Raw genomic sequence first — 19,455 nt, 5'->3', positions numbered from 1 at the left:
GGTCCAAACACATGCTGGAATCTCAATGAATATCTCATAGTGAAGGAATCCAGAGCGGGGAACTTTACGACAACACACTACTGTACACTATTATAAACACACACATGACCAACACATTACACAACACTAACACACATGATAGGCTACATTACAAACAAAACACACAACAACACTACAATAATATTAACACAATGCTGACATATAACTACTAAAACTACCCAGCTAACAGGGAACTTTAACGTTCTGGCAAGGTTCTCTCAAAGTTGTGAACAAACGTTCTTCCAGTAATAGAAACTTCGTTCACTGTTATCTGGACGTTTTTAACGTTCAGAGAGCTCTCAGAAATAACGTTTTCACGATAGGAACGTTAGCAAAATGTTTTTAGAACATTTTTTTAGGTGGGCAAAACAACTACAGAAGAAGGTTGAAACGTGTTTTGGTCCATAATGTCACATAATGCCAGAGTATCGTTCTTTAAATCAAACATTTAATTCATTAGTTGATTCACTCTGATCACTCTGAATAAATGAATCGGTTCGCAGCTGATGAGGCTGAACAGATAAACAGCTGAAAGTTAAATGTCTTACCGCTCATGATCCACAGCAGATGAACGAGATGAGAGGAAAAAACAACAACAACAGCAACACTTCAGACACAAACCACAGAAGGAGCGAAGTTTGATGTGAGCAAACCAACTCACTCTCACTCTCTCTCTCTCTCTTTCTTTCTCTCTCTCTGTCAGAAGTCAAAGCTTCATTGACATTATGTTTATTCGTCTGTCTTTCTTTTAGAGAAATATCACTCCGTCTATATCCGGGGTTATAATAACGAAAAACATCATCAAAATGAATGAGTCACGCAACAATATATGAAAGTCACAGTGTAACGCTGTGTCGCAATACTCGTGTTAATATTTCACTAGCGTAATTAGTCACATTCCGGGCGGGTTAGAGAGTGCAGTGACCTGTCAGTTCATGCCAGTGGTGAGGATGAGGATGATCCACTGGAGGGAGACAGACACTGGACAAAAACACAGATCATTTATACGACTGACCGATGAACAGATGTTGATGTCTAAAAATGTTCCCTTTCAGCGTTACTGACTACTGAGAGAAACCAAAGACGCGCCCCAATTAGTGTATTATGCATTATTCGGTGTCTTTTTGTAGTAGTAGTAGTGCACTGAAAACAAAAACTGCACTTTAAATACCTAAATGTTGTAACCTACGTAATTAACCGAAAATATGAAGTGAATGTTGGACGCACTCAGCTGTCAAATGTTTTCATTAGCGGAAGGGGCGGGGCGATCAGACTCAGACGTTAAATGACAAAATAAAGTGGTTTAAATGACTCTTTTTTTCTGTAGTTTCATTACTGATGTAAAATGTTTTACTGATGTAAAAATGTATATATGTACTTGAACTTTGGAAAGAGGCTAAACCCTTTTTTTTTTATTGTTTCTCGTCAGTTATATCAAAAAAGTTCTCCAATTACTAACACTCTACTTTAAGTGCTTTTGTTAATTTTATGACTCTGTGATTATTTGCTATCTTTCCTTAATCATCTGAAATGTCTGCTAGCAAATGTTACGCTAGCATAGCATATCGGTTTATAATGATGCTCAGTACAGAACGTCTTGAACGCTTTCATTCATGTTTTAATAATTTGGGTGTATTTTATTGTTCACGAACAATTCATTTTGAGTCTGAATTCATCATTCACAATTGTTTTAAAAATTAAATTAGGTTAAAATAAATACTGCATGTCCGCCCATAGAAATACAAATGAAAGAATGCATGAATGATAAAAAATAATCCAACTGATTACCAACACACAACTATTGAACCGTGACATTGGCACAACTTTGCAGTTACTAACTGGCAACGTTAAAAAGTTATGGATCTGGGAATTTCACTTTTCCAGTTGTCACAACATAACTAGTTACGTTGTCACAACGAAAGTTTGGTTGTCAAATTACGTATCAGTTACGTAACAATATTGTATTATGGTTAGCTGGGAATCATCTTAAAAACCTCAACAATGGTGTCAATCAAATAATATTCAAACAAAAGAATTCAGCTGCATAATTTATTCATGCCGCAATGCATGCTGTGAGCCATGAATGAGTTTTGTATGATGACATGAAGTTTAATATGCCAATTGTTGATGTCTGTGAGTGTCTAAATACTGTAGGTAATAACTTCATGCTCAAAATATGTTTTAATTCAGAAAATCTGATTTTTACAACATAGGCTATCACATGGTCAGTAGGCCTAGAAAAATATTTAAATGAATTACAAAACAAAACACTTCAGATCAGTGATTAGACTTCAGATGGGATCAGTGATCAGACCACTTCACGGTGTTACCAATAAATGTGGGATAAGTAGATTTTCAAAAACGCTGTTTGGACATTGTTGATATTTGAAATCAACCCAAACAACCCCACTCCTCTCTTCATTGCTCTGTTTCCAAAAGTCACCCTCCAATCTTAACCACCCTGCTCCAAGTCAGTCTTGAACCCCAGCCCGATCGCTGCTGGCAATGGCAGGCGAGTGCACTAACAGTGACGCTAAACACCACGTTCTCTAGTGGTCGTCAGTGTGCAGTGGTTTACCTGGTACTAGCTGGCCACTGTTACACACACAACGCGAGAGTGGATGTCTGCTTATCACAGCTGACGCACAACAAAGTGGTTCACGAAAAAAAAAACAGTTGATGAACGAAAGACAAGGAAGCACAAAAAATGAACGCACAGTACACAATAGTAAATACAAAGTGTTCGTTGTTAGTTGCCAACAGCACAGCAGCTTCAAACAATCAAAACCCAGTGTTACTCACATGTGGAGCGGAATCAAAGCAGCCTCCGCATCTGTTTTCAGGCCTTCCCGCAGAGCTCTCTCCAGCGCTGGAAAGCTTTTCTTATAAACGCGGGTCATAAAGCGCTTGCCCAGTCATAAACCTTCATTCCAGTGATATTCTTTTGAGCTCTTTTGTGTTGTGTCTCATCTCTCTTCCTGCAGTTTTTCTTCAAATCTCCCTCTTGCTTGTTCTTTCTCCTCGACCGTCATACGTCCCCTAATGCTGATTGGTTACACGTTTGTTGTTGGTGTCGGCTCGACTAACTTCCAAACAGTGTTTTTTTTAAATTTACTTACTCCAACTTTAATCAACAGTCATTATCACCTGATATCTTGAATTTTCTGACAGAGTAAAAAAACATTTCTGAGTACACTGTTAAAGCAGCCAGAGAATCTATCAAGGGTCAAGAGCCCAACTAACCACTGTTTGGTCCTCTTTCCTTCAATGATTTTACTCATTAATTTCAGGTGTCATCACGAATGGTCACACTGAGCGGCGCAACTTCCTCAACCACAAAAGAGTCAAATTAACAGCGTCATTTCTTAATTCAACAACTTCATAGTTCATACAACTTTAGAACCATTGGACTGAACCATCAAGAATTTCTTTTGAGACTGCATATCCGGATGCTCTTCAACAGCTAAGGCGATTGCAAGTATCGTACATTTGAACCCTAAACAGCAATTTAGTTTAAAATTTTGTTAACAAAGGTGCTTAGTCTCTATAGTGAGAAACTTATGGTTCTTCCAGCTCATTAAATGACTCTTTTCATAGCTCCATTCCTCTGTTATGCTATGGTTTCATTCACTTCCACTTTCTCATTTCCTATGTATGAGTGATTTGTGTATGTGTTTGTTTAGATTAGTTATGTATTCGTGATTTAGTTAAATAAAACTTTTGTGCACATTCTTCCGAGTTGATTCTGATCTGCTTATAAACCAATGTCAGTTAAACGATTATGATCACAGCTACATGCTAAGAAAGCATTATTTTTCTGTGGCCATGGAAAAAATCCTTTCTGAAGAGTTGATAGACGATCAATACTGAGTATTTGCTGGCCAAACAGATTGAGTGTAATAATAATTCTGCTACATTAAGTTAATTCAATTAACTGATCCAAATATGTATAATTATAACGAGTTATGATTAATTATTCATACAGTATTTCCTTTTTGAGCTAATTCGCTACAACATTATTGAAGAACAGGGGCCAGTTGCATAAACTTAGTCACTATATTAAGACTGTGTCTTAAGAACTAGTTTGACCAACTTGCAGTTAACCAAGGGGTAATCAATGTTATTTTTCCAATTCAAATTACACCAATCTACCTTTTTATGTAACGGACTTTAAAAAATTAGGACCACTCTTCAAGAAAAAAGTTAGTGTCTTAACTTTTAAGACTAGTCTAAGTGGTTTATGCAACTGGCCCCAGGTAACATTAAACAAACATTCTATTAATGTCACTGAAAGAACGTTTTTTCATATCTTTGAGAGAACCTTGTCAGAACATTAAAGGTGCAGTGTGTAAATTTTAGCGGCATCTAGCGGCGAGGTTGCGAATAGCAATATAGAGAAGCTACGGTGGCCAGCAGAACAAAGATGTCGTCTGAGACAGAAGAGAGTAGCCAGTCAAGCAAACACGCTCTGTAGAGCAGTTTGTCCCCTTAGGGCTACTGTAGAAACATGCTGGTGCAAAATGGCAATTTAACATGTCCCCTTGGTGTACAGTATGTAGATAGAAATGGCTCATTCTAAGGTAATAAAACATAATGGTTCATTATGTAAGGTCTTTATACACCACTGAAAACAGTTATGTATATTATATTGCATTTCTGTCAATAGATCCTCCTAAAATTTACACATTGCACCTTTAAGTTATGAGAATATTCCCTGTTAGCTGGGTCTAGGCACCCTATTGAATTTTACATAAATGAAAAAGAGGTTGCGAGAGATAGACATCTTGCTCCTAGATCACGTTATTTTCATAACTCGCAACTTTCAAAACTGTTTTGTGTTCTGAAAGTTTTTGGAAAGCCGTTTCATCAGCTGAACAATTGGCATGTTGTTAAACAACAGTACTTTCCATTGAATGAATCATCACAGCCTCGTTTTCATTCCTGACAAAAATTAAATATGTCTACGGTCTATTGTGATGATGATGTGTTTCAGATGTTCTGATCAGAGTTCGACAGGACTGAATATGTGTCTCATCCTGACAGCATGTTCATGTTCTGTCTGTTCTCAATCGTCTCTCTGTCTCACCAGCACAACACTGAACGCTCGACCAGAAGCTGAAGATCGAGAGACGTCCAGCGGTTCTGCGAGGGAGGAATGTGGCGAAGGGCAGCCGAGCATCCAGTCCCATCCAAGCACATAATCAGAGCTTTGTCCTGCAGAAGAATGACTCTTTATGACTCCTTTCAGACAGATTTAACTGCTGTTGTGCCATTAATAGACAGTATAGAGCAGGATCTGACATCATCAGAGCTTCTGCGGCCACAACATTAGCATTTCAATGCTTAGATGAAAAGAAAAGAGCATGTTTTTCAAATGTTTCTGCTAGTATAGTAAGAGTTTAAAGCTAAAAAATGAATGTGATGAGAAATGTTTGAGTTTATATTGAGATCTCTGACTTTAGTACTCTACCGGTCAAAGTTTGGAACAATTAAGATTTTGTAATGTTTACAGTTTTCACTGTATTTTAATCAAATAAATGCAGCTGTGGTAAACAATCTTAATTATTCATAATTTTGGCCTGAATGCAGCCTCTGATTCATCTTCACCCAATTGAGGAGTCATTTCAATAGCTAAAGTGATTCAAATAACTGATTCATTTGAGTCCCTTTTAAGTGTTTTTTGTACTAATTGAATACTTTGTACTATGAGCTTGTACAGCTGCTTGGTAAACTACAGGATGAAACAGCTTCACCAATGCTGATGATGATGATGATGAGTTTAACATGTTCAACCAATCAGAGAATGTTCATTGGCATCAGGTGATCAAGTCTGAACATGAGCAGTGAGCTCGACTGGAATCTGCAATATACAGGATTCAGTCATCATACTCATACTCTCACCATGCAAATGATTCAGCGGTGATAACATGAAACGACATGATAATCCAGTGGTTTTGTAGTAGATCAGTGTTTATTCAGTGTGATTCAGACACACAAACCCTGAGACACTACAGACAGGGAACATTTATGGTACTGTAATATGTCCTAAATACGTCAACTATATTACTGCCAGCCCTATATTAAAAGTTGGATATATAGTAGGCCTACTTCCAACTTATAGGCCTATTTGCATAAATTCCCCAGTGTTAAATTACCACCGTTCTGTGTTCATATGGGAACTACCAGCAGGGTGTTGAAAGTAACACTGAAGGAGTGATGGAGTTAATTATATACTTAAGTGATTAATTGAGTATTAATGGTTTGATTATTGAAGACACCTGATGATGACGAGCAGAATCACTAAAGAAAAGATAAACACAAGAACAACAACTGAACTTCCAGCCACAGCCTTAGAAGAAATCAACTGAAAAGACATGAAATCTCTCTTATTACAAACAAACTGACTTTATTTCTATCATTTGTTTACATGTTTGTTTGTTTTTTTTTTTTTTGAGAATTAATAGCGGTTTAGATGTTGATGTTTTATTGAAAATGCTTGGTCACCATTATGGGGATCAGTGTTTAATTTAGTTGGGCAGTTTGACTCTTCATTTTTTATGTGAGTTTGTGGTTTTTGTAACAGTGTTTATCAAAACACATAATTTGTTGTAAAGGAAGCCAGAAACGGAGATGATCAGGTGATATATTTTTCATCATCATCATAAAGAAAAGTGATTGACTAATATCATCACTGACCAAAAGTGGTTACTTGTTATTAATAGGTTTTTATCATCAATACTTTTTTTTTTTTTTTTTTTTTTTGCCACAGATCAGACATTCTGAATTTTGATTTCTAAATATATTGAGAAAAAAAAAAAAATCTAGACACACCCACAGACATCAAGAATCAGCATATGAATCTCAACAATGGAGATATGCTTCATGCCGCAATGCATGATGGGAGTCATGAGTTTTATACTACTGTGGCTCCCAGCATGCACTGTGGCATGAAGCATGTCACCACTGTTAAGATTCTAATGCTGATTCTTGATGTGTGTCTGAACGACACATTTCTTTAATTTTTTGTTTGTTTGTTTGTTTGTTTTAAATACGCAGACACACCAACATCAAGAATCAGCATATAAGTCTCAACAATGGTGACATGAGATTCATATGCTGATTCTTGATGTGCAAGAATATGTTTAAAAAACAAAATTAACAATGTCTGATTTGTGGCAAGAAAGTATTGTTGGTGAAAATCTATTAACAACAAACAGCCACTTTTGGTCAAAGATGAGATTAGTTATTTTTTTTTGTGATGATGAATGTGAAACCACCTGATTGTCTTTGTTTCAGGTAAACACTGTTACAAAAACCACAAACTGACAAAAATCCAAGAGTCAAACTGTCCAACTAAAGGAAACACTGATCACCATAATGTTGACCAAACATTTTTAATAAAACATCAACACCTAAACCTCTGTTAATTCTCAAAAAGAACTGTAGACAAATTACAGAAATAAAGTCAGTCTGGTTTATAATAAGAGTGATTTAATGTATTTTCAGTTGATTTCATCTAAGGCTGTGGCTGAAGTCAGTTGTAGTTCTTGTGTTTCTCTTTCCTTCAGTGATATCACAAAAATATAAACCTTATCAGGTATTGCACGGCTCCATATTCAAAGTTGAATATATATATATATATATATATATACACAACTTCATTCACACACAAACAGTAGGCCTGTTCTCACATAAAGTGGTATATAGCATATTATACAGCAAATCTCAACTGCCTGATCTTTTTATTTCATTGCAAAATGTGATCTACTGTAGTAATGTGTATTGTGACAAAACCTAACACTTTGAGAACATTATTAAAGACCAGATAACGTTGAACGAACATTACCGGAAGAACGTTTGTTCATAACTTTGAGAGAACCTTTTAACCAAAGTTCTGAGAACGTTTCCTGTTAGCTGGGCCAATAAAAAGCAAATATCTGTGCAGGAATGTGTGCAGCAGCTTGACAGTGAACACACTGTACAGTAAGTGTTTGCTGTGGACTCCCTTCTATGAACTGTTGGGAAAACGAAACCAAGGAGACGGCATTCAGGAAGCTGTGGAATTCTAAAGCTCATTTGCATTGAAATCTGCTCAGACCGTGAACTTCCTTCAGCACTGATTTATTCCTCAACAGCATGCGGGTTTCCTCTCGCTTCAGTCCCGAGCTACTTCCCCGAACTCTCTGGTTGTCCTGGCACAGTTTCCCGGAGACACAGAAGAACATTTATGAGAGTTTTACTGCTTTGATTTGACAAACTATAAACATAATCTCAACCACTTTAACTTTAACCCACAACAGCCATAGAGAAGTTGAAATAACAAACAAAATGTCATAGCCTATATGATGATATTTTTATTCATATTATTCATTAAGCAGAAACTTTCATCCAAAGTGACCTCATCCAAATGAGGAGTATGAGAGTATCTGTTTCCCATGAGAAAGATGAAACAAAAAAATCCAAACCACATTATGGATAGAGAGTAACCCTCTGTGTGTCAGTGTGATGTCATGTTCATGGATGAGTGTGTGGGGAAAACCTGAAACCTGTGCAGACCAATGAAACACACCTCAAATACACTCATGCTATGTAATAAAAACAATTGAGAGCATAAATTAATGTGAGTTGCAGAGGTCAAATCAAAACTTACATTTATCTCTATGCATCTGGCAGATGCTTTCATCCTTAGTGACTTCATAATTTATATTTTATCAGTCTGCATGTTGCCTGGGAACATGGGATCATGAAAACCATCAGCCCACACCAGAAAACACCAGCAAAACCAGTTCTAAGCATAACCCGGATCGTGATGGATCCTCATGTGACATCTAGAGAGCTTGAGGCTTCTTAAACCCTGAGCGGCAGAACGCAGACGCTATTAAAAGGTTGCATAAATGCTGTGAGAAGGTTGTAGAAGTGTTGTGGGAAGCCAGTGTGGGCAGCGGGAGTGCTTGGCTCGAGGTTCAGGGTGTGTCTGACTGCGGTCATGGACATTGAGAAGAAACAGCAGCTGAGGAAAGAAAGAAAAATACTTGGAAGATCTCTGAGGTTCACTGGAATCAGAGCCATGAAATCAGTTACTTATGAAACAGAGTTATTTATGTCACATGAACAGTTTCAGTATTTTCTGATATTTTGATTTGTTTTATATTGTCTGCTTCATTTTATTTCAATGTGTATTCCATTTCATATTTAGTAGTTTTTTATTTTTATTTTAAGGCATATTTAGTTGGTTCACTTACCCACTACTGGGGTAAGTTGGCCCTGTACCTGCGGTTAAAAAAGTAAATGAGATTAATCTAAAAGTTAAAATTATTCTGAGACTTATACAGGCATATGAAGATTTACATATTTAATTGCCCATATTTTAATTGAAGAAATGTCATAATAGCAACACTATGAATGCACATTTAATGATTTCACTCAACTAATGTATAGGTTTTAATGAAAGCGAAAATGTCTGAAATGAACTCTGGGTGGCTCATCTTACCCCAAGGGTCTAATTGTATCTTTTCACTTCAAAATTAAAAGTATAACTTTTACTCCACAAATCCAAATAACACTGATGTGTCCATAAATTCCTCTTTAACAAATAAAAAAAACTTTGATATTCAACATAATACAATGTCATAGATTTTCCAGAGACTGTTTCGGCTTCAGATGAAACTGGCAAAATTTAAAATATGTGCTGAAATGAGACTTTGTCATATGGTCAGGAGAAAAAAGAAGGTGGTTGGGGGTCATCTTGCCCCATGTTACTCTATATAAATTAATATATGTGACATATACATTTATACAGGCCTATACATGTGTTAAAGTGAGAGGAAGTAATGCAGACGAGAGCAAACTGTAATTTTGTCCTCGCTGTGGGGAGCGTCTGTCCGGCGTCCAAGTCCAAAAAACATTTTCTGTTCTCATATGAATAAAGTTCTTCAGCCGGAGACTGTTTTGCTTGGAGAATCAGAGGGAAAAGAGTAAGAGAAAGAAGCAGCAGAATAAGAAATACGCTACTAATGTGTTTGGGAGGAAACATGTTGAGGAGCGAGTGAGTTTTTTTTACCCTTGTTTTGTTAGTAGCCCACAGCTTTTTACATAAATATAAATACATGAGCTGTGGGTTGTGGTTGCGTTTTTCTTTTCTTTTTTTCTTAAGAAAAAATGACTGTTGTAATGTATCCTATATATTTTTTTCTGTGTAACATCACAAAAAATGTGAACATTCTGTGTGAATATCACATTAGCTCCGCTCGTCCGTCCCGCCGCGCGCATGCGCGTCCTCCTCGTCTCGCGGGTGCGCGCTGAGCTGCGGCGCGTCTGAGGATTATTCATCAACGCTCTGAAACTTTGGCATTATTCCGTGTTTGAGGTAAGTTTAATGCTTATTACGTCAAAAGAAATATAAACTTGTCACGTGAATGACATTTTATCAGAGGCTTTAAAGGTAAATGTGCATGTTTGGTGATTTTATTCGCTTATGGTGTTTAATTATTGTAGGCTAAGTAAACAAACACAATGTTTGTCAAGATACTGAAACATGACAGCAATGATTCATGGTTTAGTCATTATTTTGTTTGTGAAGTGTCTTTCCTACAGAGAGAGAGACAGGGAGTTGTTTGGTGAATGTCATAAATGTCGCCACAAAATAATTCACAAAATAATTAGGCTAATATGAGTATGAGATTATTTTGCATTACAATAATGAGATTTTGGGTGGTAAAAAACTTTAATGTTAGAATACACATCTTGCAATAGTTCTAATAACAGACTTCATTTTCATTTTGCCAAATATAATTTTGTATTTCTTTCTTTTGAACACAGTTCTGTCAAACATCATTATATGGACATGCAGTGAGGATTTGTTACATTCAGATCAAGACAAAACTAATAAAAAACAGCTGTTATTTTCACTTCATTACACGAACATTGAGATCATGACAAAAAGTGTAATGCATAATGAATAATGGCCTGTGAGTGAATGAATTAAACAGACCGTCTGATGGGCTGAATGTGGTTGTGTGTGTGTTTGTTTGTGCAGAGAGAGGTTTAATTAAACTCAATAATAGTCTGGATGGATGGAGACGTGTGTTTGTATGTTAAAGCATGAAAACGAGCATGTCTGTGGTGAGAGACTTTAATCTGACCTTATCAACATACTCTTCCGTATAAAATGACTTTTATTGGGAGTGTTTGGCATAATATATCAAAATCAATATTTTATGTAGTGTAACTGATCAATCCTTACTTCGCCTAGTGGTTTTATTTAACAATGAGCCCAGAAAAAATGGACAACAATGAAGATAAAAACCAAGAAACTATTCATGTAGACAATTAAGTTTTGCATGAAGAAATTATATATTATGTGAGAATCATTGTGACAATACACCGATCAGGCATAACAGTATGAACACTGACAGGTGAAGTGAATAACTCTGATTATCTCTTCATCACGGCACCTGTTAGTGGGTGGGATATATTAGGCAGCAGTGGAACATTTTTTCCTCAAAGTTGATGTGTTAGAAGCAGGAAAAATGGGCAAGTGTAAGGATTTGAGTGAGTTTGACAAGGGCCAAATTGTGATGGTTAGACGACTGGGTCAGAGCATCTCCAAAACTGCAGCTCTTGTGGGGTGTTCCCGGTCTGCAGTGGTCAGTATCTATCAAAAGTGGTCCAAGGAAGGAACAGTGGTGAACCGGATAGAAAGGTGTCAGAATACACAAACCAGTCAGGGTGCCCATGCTGACCCCTGTCCACCGCCGAAAGTGCCAACAGTGGGCACGTGAGCATCAGAACTGGACCACGGAGCAATGGAAGAAGGTGGCCTGGTCTGACGAATCATGTTTGCTTTTACATCACGTGGATGGCCGGGTGTGTGTGCGTCACTTACCTGGGGAACACATGGCACCAGGATGCACTATGGGAAGAGGGGAAACCGGTGGAGGCAGTGTGATGCTTTGGGCAATGTTCTGCTGGGAAACCTTGGGTCCTGCCATCCATGTGGATGTTACTTTGACACGTACCACCTACCACCATTGTTGCAGACCATGTACACCCTTTCATGGAAACAGTATTCCCTGGAGGCTATGGCCTCTTTCAGCAGGATAATGTGCCCTTCCACAAAGCAAAAATGGTTCAGGAATGGTTTGAGGAGCACAACAACGAGTTTGAGGTGTTTACTTGGCCTCCAAATTCCCCAGATCTCAATCCAACCGAGCATCTGTGGGATGTGCTGAACAAACAAGTTCGATCCATGGAGGCTTCACCTCGCAACTTACAGGACTTAAAAGGATCTGCTACTAACATCTTGGTGTCAGATACCACAGCACACCTTCAGGGGTTTGTGGAGTCCATGCCTCGACGGGTCATAACTGTTTTTGGAGCAAAAGGTGGACCAACACAATATTAGGAAGGTGGTCATAATGTTATGCCTGATTGGTATATTTCCACGATTAAGCATTTCCCAGAATTCTCATTTCTTCTCATTACTCTCATTATGTGTTTTGTTTTTGCATTATTGTTTTATGAAATTGCTGCACAGAGATGATGATCATTATTGCTGAACAACATAAAGGTGCTTGTTTAACAGAAGACACGATATCACTCTAGCCGTCTGGTTTTTGACTCTCTCTTTCTCTTTCTCAGGACTCGTGTCACATTGTGAAAAGAAAATACTGACTGATGGGCGGCTAAATGGATTGAGACGGCCTGGCGAGAGAAAGAATAAGAGAAGTGGCAGAGAGAGAGCGAGGACGAATAATCCCGCTAATCCAGGCCAATCCCAGCCGCTCAAACTCCTTTGGAGCCACAGACAAAACACAGTGGATCACACGCGAAACTGATGCGCTTTAGACCGGGTGTTTTGGGGGAATCTGGGACGCTGAAAACTTGTGGTGGGATTCTTAAAACACTGAAACAACGGATCAGAGCGACGGTGGAAGACAGGTGGGCCGAGACTGAAGGAAAAGGCCGGTGCTGGAAGTCAGGAATCTTACAGAAAGCCAAATCTTTGAAGAAACAGCAATCATTTTATAATGTGGATGTGCACTCAGGTGCAAATGCAGATTTTAAAAGGGATATAAAAGACGTGATTAAGGAGTGAAACAGATGTTTGGAAGAAGTTCTGCATCATGTAAATCCGAACGTATCTGGAGTTTTTTAAAAGCATTGTGACACTTTTTTGAAGACATTTTGTGTAAGAAACGTCATTTTTTCCACGATCGGAGAGAGTGTGGGGTTTTGTGCTCGCTGGAAGGTGTTTAAACTCTTCGTAAATCCTATTAGGCTTCTTTACCAGGTTATTTTTAAACTCCAGGTCGGGATGGGCAGCAGCTCACGGACTGATGGCGCTCATACAGTACAGTATGAACGTGTGTCTCTCTATGAATATTTGTAAACATAGTTCATATTAGATGTGTAGATGTGATGTTAATCAGTATCTAGATGGTGCTTGTATCCACAGCAGCTGAGTTTGTCAAAATGACACTCCTAAAAACTGCTTTCAATGACATTTTTTGCAGAATATTATAATCAAACTGAGCATTTTTGTGTTTTTGTTGCCCATCTTGAAGTTGGAATCTGATCAAGTCTCAGAAAAACACTTCAATTATCTTAAACTGCTGTTTTGTTTAATTATTAATGGCTAAATCTTTACATTTATGCTTATAGCATTAGAAAGTTTATTTTAGCATTTTCTGACATTTTTTGACAATTTGTTTCTGGATCTCTTTAATGATTATCTGACATTAATTTAGCATTTATTCAACTGGATTTATCCAGGTATTTGATTGATTCATTAAACTAGCACTAGGAATTTTCTTTTTAGTATTTTTTGACATGTTTTCCCACCATTTTTTCTCTCTCAATCTCTTTTAATGATTATTTCACATTAGTTTAGCTGCATTTAGAGAATTAGTTTTTTTTTTTTTTTTTTTTTTGTCTTTCTGGTCAGTTTTAAAAATGATTTAACATTTAGCATTTATTAAGCTTCATTTATCTAGGCATTATCTGGGCTGTTCTCATTTTCAGTTTTTTTCTGTTTTCATGTTTTTTCACCAGTTTTTTCTTTCTTGGTCTGACATTATTTAGCATTTATTATGCTTCATTTCTCTCTGTGTTTGATTGGTTCTTTACACTAGCATTAGGCTTAATTTTGGAAATTTTCTAATGCCTTCCATTTTTCCACCAGTGATTATTTTTGGGATCTCTTTTAATATTTAATTGACATATCAATTGACTTTTTATTTTGCTGCATTTACATCCAAACTCTATTTATATTTGAGGAGCACTTCATCATCAACAACTAGCAGACATTTTGGATCTTCTTTAAGGATCATTTAAGGATCACATATTCCTCGTCATGAGTCTGGGAAAGCTGCCGGCGATCAAAGGCCTGGTGTCCACGTCTCACGGCAAACGCCGGTTTAAGAGCGACCTGTCGGTGGACATGATCAGCCCGCCCCTCGGCGACTTCCGCCACACGATGCACGTGGGCCGTGGTGGAGATGTCTTCGGTGACACATCGTTTCTGAGCAACTACGGTGGTTCGGCTAACAACGATGGCATACGTTACCCAGAGTCGCCCTCTGGCTCCAGAACGACGCGTTTTTTGTCGCGAACTCTGCAGCACGTACGGAAACCCCCTATGCCCCGGCTGAGAGGAGGGTCACGTGACTTATCGTCCCCTCCACCGCCCATCTCGCCCATCATTAAAAACGCCATCTCGCTGCCTCAGCTGAACATGAACAACGGCGGCCTAATGAGGGCGCTGCTGCCCACCTCCACCAGCTCACCGGACGAGCCGCTCTGCTCCTACGGTATGAACACCAAACATCAAACACAACCGTAGTGTAGTCTAGTTATGCGTTCGAACATACCTACTTCCCTACTATGTGAAATGAGTGTCTGAATTCATAGTATTCATAAAACTGAACGAAAAGTACCCAAACTAAAGTGTCTTACTACTTTCGCCAAGATTCTGAAATGCTTATCTGATGGATGCTATCTCACGAGGCCACGGGACAAGAATGGCAGTGGCTGTGTCTGAAAGCTAAGGCAGCTGACTTGTTGCCTCGCTGTCTTTGATTTTGCAGGCAGATTTTGCCCACAAAGGTTCCTCATGAAACTGATTTCGGACAAACTTTTGAGGCAGTGTAATGTTTAATGAACTACAGCAAAAATAAAGAGAGCTTTAGCCAGTGAAACAATGTAACTGACATTACATTGCAGTATTATAGCAGATGTACATCCTGTTTACATTCATACTACAAACATTCATACTATATAGAACATACATTTCTTAAAGTGGTGCTTGATTATGATTTCACTTTTTTAACTTTAGTTAGAGTGTAATGTTGCTGTTTGAGCATAAACAACATCTGCAAAGTTATGACGCTCAAAGTTCAGTGCAAAGGGAGTTTTTCTTTTAAAGAATTCTCTGTTTAAGAACTACAACAAACTTCTTCCTGGGTTAGTGACATCACAAACTCTAAAATTTACATAAACCCTGCCCCCAAGAATACACAACAAAGGGGGTGAGGCCATGTTGGGCTGCTTTAGAGAAGTGGAAGAGTTGTTGTAGTAGAGTGTTGTTACCATGGCGTCATTTTACAGTGGACTGCTTCACAATTCGATGCTAGATTTGCACAAAAGATTAACATGACGGCACATGCTAGTCGATGAGTTGAATCAACTCCACAGCAACTACATAAATTTATCCACTAACCATTCAGAAATGTCCAGATGCATTCTAAAAAGTTGTAACTTCTTCCTGAGTCTCTCCATCAGTGTCCGACTCCGGTTTGACCAATGTAAGGTTGAACACCGTTACTGACTATCCTCATTTTGGCTGCGTGAGATTCTCCAGCTTTGTTGTTGTTGAGCAACCGAAGCATTTGCATTTAAAGGGACACACAAAAAAACGTGTGTTTTTGCTCACACCCAAATAGAGGCAAATTTGACAAACTATAATAAATGATCTGTGGGGTATTTTGCGATGAAACTTCACAGACATTCTGGGGACACCAGAGACTTATATTACGTAAATAGAGCATTATAAGTCCCTTTTAATGGTTGAAAAAATTCGTTCCGCATCAAATTTAGTAGCTACTCAGACAGTGGCTGCATCTGAAAACTGAAAAATGCTGCCTTCAGAGGATGCATTCCAAGGTAGGAAGGCATCAAGTCACGTCTGAATCCAATGTTAGCTTCACTTCCTGTGTCCTGAGATACCTTCATCTAATCGATTTTTGAAGGTAGTATTTATGTATCCTTGACTGCCTTTGATGTCCCACAAAATCCTGTGCGTTCCATTCTGACAGCTAGAAAAAGAAAGATTGCATCTGAATGCTGGGAATAGTGAATGAGGGTATAGGGGGCGATTTCGGATACACCCTCTGTTTGTGTCTATGGCGAGTCATGCAGGTACTGGGATACTCCACAGAGGTTGGCGTCCCGCTCACTCTAAAATTGTCTGAATATAAACACTTATAATAGCCGTACTGTAGTGATTCAGGATAAGACAAAAACATGGTTTAGAAGATGGATTTATGATGTACTTTATATAAATTGTCTAAATTTTGAGCAAAAAAAGTTACATAGTGTACCTTTAACAGGCTTTATAGTAATTGTGAACAGGCCTTTAGACTCCACCTCCTTACCTCTAGTTTTCTAGATAACCACTCAGATAGAGAAGACACCAAATGTGGAAAGTGTTGATTATGTCTCAGTTTTAGTCATAGTTTTGGTCCTTTTGGTTTCAACAACAAAAAAACTGAGCTTCCATACTTGCATCCGCACTGAATGCTTCAGTGGAAATAAACAGAAGCTGAATTTATAACTGCATTAACTTTGCTAGTGTGAATCTTTTTTCTACCTCGGCCAATTCTTTTGATTGGTTTATTGTTTGAAACTGACGTCGATCTGCTGCACTGCATGTCTAAAGTTGAGATATTTTTAACATGACACAATTTCTTAAAGAGATGTCAGTTGAAAACATGAGATGCTGAGAAAACTGCGATACAATCTGTAATGACCAAAGACAGTCTGAATGACCTTTACTGACTGGAATGATTGGAGTTTGAGTACACACACCTGCACACATACACACACACCTGCATGAAATGAAGCAGAGACTCACACAGGTGAGGAAGGGACTGAAGAAAAGTGAAGTGCTGTTTTCAGTGGTGTGTTTAATGTCTCTGGAATTCTGGAATTTCCCTTATTCTGGGAAATCCAAAACCCTCAAAGGCTGACATAAAGACAGCTAAATATAACACACACACAACACAAAGGTCTCATGCTGCCACCTACTGGACATATTACATGTTGCGATCATATTACAAGAGTTGTAACTGTACTTTTACATTTATTGTAGATGTAAGTAAATGAGTGCCACTGATCATGTGACTCATTGTACAGATGGTCAAATTTTAATCGTGTTTTTTTCATTTAGCTCCAGTGCTGCTGCCATTAAAACAAAAGAGACACAAAACAAATATGCAGACTTTACCTTCACATTTATGCATTTGGCAGGCAGTTTTACCCAAAGCAACTTAAACTGCATTCAAGTTGTACATTTAAATGTATGTTCATTCTCAAATTTATGTTTGTTCTCTCTATACAACTTTTCACTCAAGCTTTTATGCTACACATATATACTTTGATGTAATGAATAAAAAAAAAATTAAAAATACAACTTTATTGAACCATCTATTAGATTTTAGATTTATACATTATCTGAAACAAGCTGAAAGCTGAATAAATAAGCTTTCCATTGATGTATGATTTGTTAGGATTGGACAATATTTGGCCGAGATACAACTATTTGAAAATCTGGAATCTGAGGGTGCAAAAAAATCAAAATATTGAGAAAATTGCCTTTAAAGTTGTCTAAATGAAGTCCTTAGCGATGCATATCCACTCATAAAAATAAATTCTTGATATATTAACGGTAGCAAATTTACAAAATATCTTCATGAAACATGATCTTTACTTAAAGGAACACTCCACTTTTTTTGAAAATAGGCTCATTTGAGTTTTACCGTTTCCAAATCCATTCAGCTGATCTCCGGGTCTGGCGGTACCACTTTTAGCATAGCTTAGCATAGTTCATTGAATCTGATAAGACCGTTAGCATCTCTCTCAAAAATGGCCAAAGAGTTTCGATATTTTTCCTATTTAAAACTTGACTCTTCTGTAGTTACATCATGTACTAAGACCGACGGAAAATGAAAAGCTGGCTATCGGCCTAGAAAATCGCAACTTTTCATTTTCCATCGGTCTTAGTACACGATGTTACTACAAAAGAGACAAGTTTTAAATAGGAAAAATACCGAAACTCTTTGGTCATTTTTGAGCGAGATGCTATTGGTTTAATCAGATTCAATGAACTATGCTAAGCTATGCTAAAAGTAGGTACCGCCAGACCCGGAGATCGGCTGAATGGATTTCGAAAACGGTAAAACTCAACTGTTTAACTCTAGGGGAGTTGGAAAATGAGCCTATTTTCAAAAAAGTGGAGTGTTCCTTTAATATCCTAATGAGTTTTGGCATAAAAGAAAAATCGATAATTTTGACCCATACAATGTATTGGCTATTGCTACAAATATACCTGTGCAACTTATGAATGATTTTGTGCTCCAGGGTCACATATATTAAGAATACAGAATGAGAATTTGTGGTATTATGACAAATAAACACAATACAAAAATAAACCGGTCCTAAAATAAGCTTAATTTTCTTGATCCAAAATATAGAGGATGAAATATGCACTGAAGACATAAGAGGCTATGTATTGTGCTTTTCTGTCTTTTTGTCATCATCACCACATAACAAAAGCTGTTGTCTCGTGATAACAAGAAAATAATAATGTATGGCCTCTAACTTCCGTAATATGAGCTCAATGATGTTCATTAGCCCATTTGAGGAAAAAAAAGTAGAACAGGAATTGATTGGATGGAGAAAGTGTCTCTATATGAAGGTGTTTGTAAAGTAAGAGGGACTGATGATGTCAAAAAAGTTTGTAATGCACACATTTTGATGTGATTCACAATAAAACCATATGAATTAAAGTAAATAGTCAATACTTGATTATCTTCGTGCATCTCTGCATCCTGGCACACTTAACTAATGTGAAAGATCTGCTGAAACATGTTATTTTTCCTCTCTTCTCTGCAGGCCTTCGGTCTGGTTTCGTCACGCTGCCTCGTTTATCACGACTGGACCAAAGCTTTGCAGAAACGTCTGAACTGCTCAACGCAGACAGTCGACGGAGTTCCCTACCGGAGAACAGCGATGTATCAATGACACGATCTGATTCGCTCTCGTCCTTCACGGTGGACCTCGGCCCCTCCCTCATGAGTGAGGTTCTGGAGCTGATCGACAGCTCCTGCTGCCTTATTACGAGCCGTCAGGAGGCAGGAG

General features: G+C 37.9%; 2 protein-coding genes across 5 annotated transcripts in view; one reads left to right on the top strand and one right to left on the bottom strand.

Annotated features, from left to right (window-relative positions):
* zmp:0000000896 (caspase recruitment domain-containing protein 10) overlaps window positions 1-1,231 on the bottom strand; it is a 39,232-nt gene extending 38,001 nt beyond the window's left edge. For 3 of the 4 annotated variants that reach the window (XR_007929382.1, XR_007929383.1, XM_051889079.1), the window contains exon 1: window positions 588-1,231. Coding sequence is in view for 2 of the 4 variants with exons in the window: in XM_051889079.1 (XP_051745039.1) it covers window positions 588-594 (7 nt within the window). In the remaining 2 variants the exon portion in view is untranslated. The remainder of the gene's footprint in view (window positions 1-587) is intronic. The other variant, XM_051889080.1, reaches the window with a different exon arrangement.
* An 8,750-nt stretch (window positions 1,232-9,981) lies between these two features.
* The window catches only part of cdc42ep1b (CDC42 effector protein (Rho GTPase binding) 1b), a 15,682-nt gene continuing 6,208 nt past the window's right edge, over window positions 9,982-19,455 (top strand). Inside the window, 3 exon segments of the mRNA XM_051889432.1 lie at window positions 9,982-10,405; window positions 12,679-14,849; window positions 19,210-19,454. Coding sequence (XP_051745392.1) covers window positions 14,393-14,849; window positions 19,210-19,454 — 702 coding nt within the window. The 5' untranslated portion in view covers window positions 9,982-10,405; window positions 12,679-14,392.

The sequence above is a fragment of the Ctenopharyngodon idella genome, chromosome 3, assembly GCF_019924925.1.
Source record: "Ctenopharyngodon idella isolate HZGC_01 chromosome 3, HZGC01, whole genome shotgun sequence".
NCBI classification, from domain to species: Eukaryota; Metazoa; Chordata; class Actinopteri; order Cypriniformes; family Xenocyprididae; genus Ctenopharyngodon; species Ctenopharyngodon idella.
The sequence above is the reverse complement of the archived record's forward strand: the minus strand, read 5'-3'. Positions and strand labels throughout refer to the sequence as shown.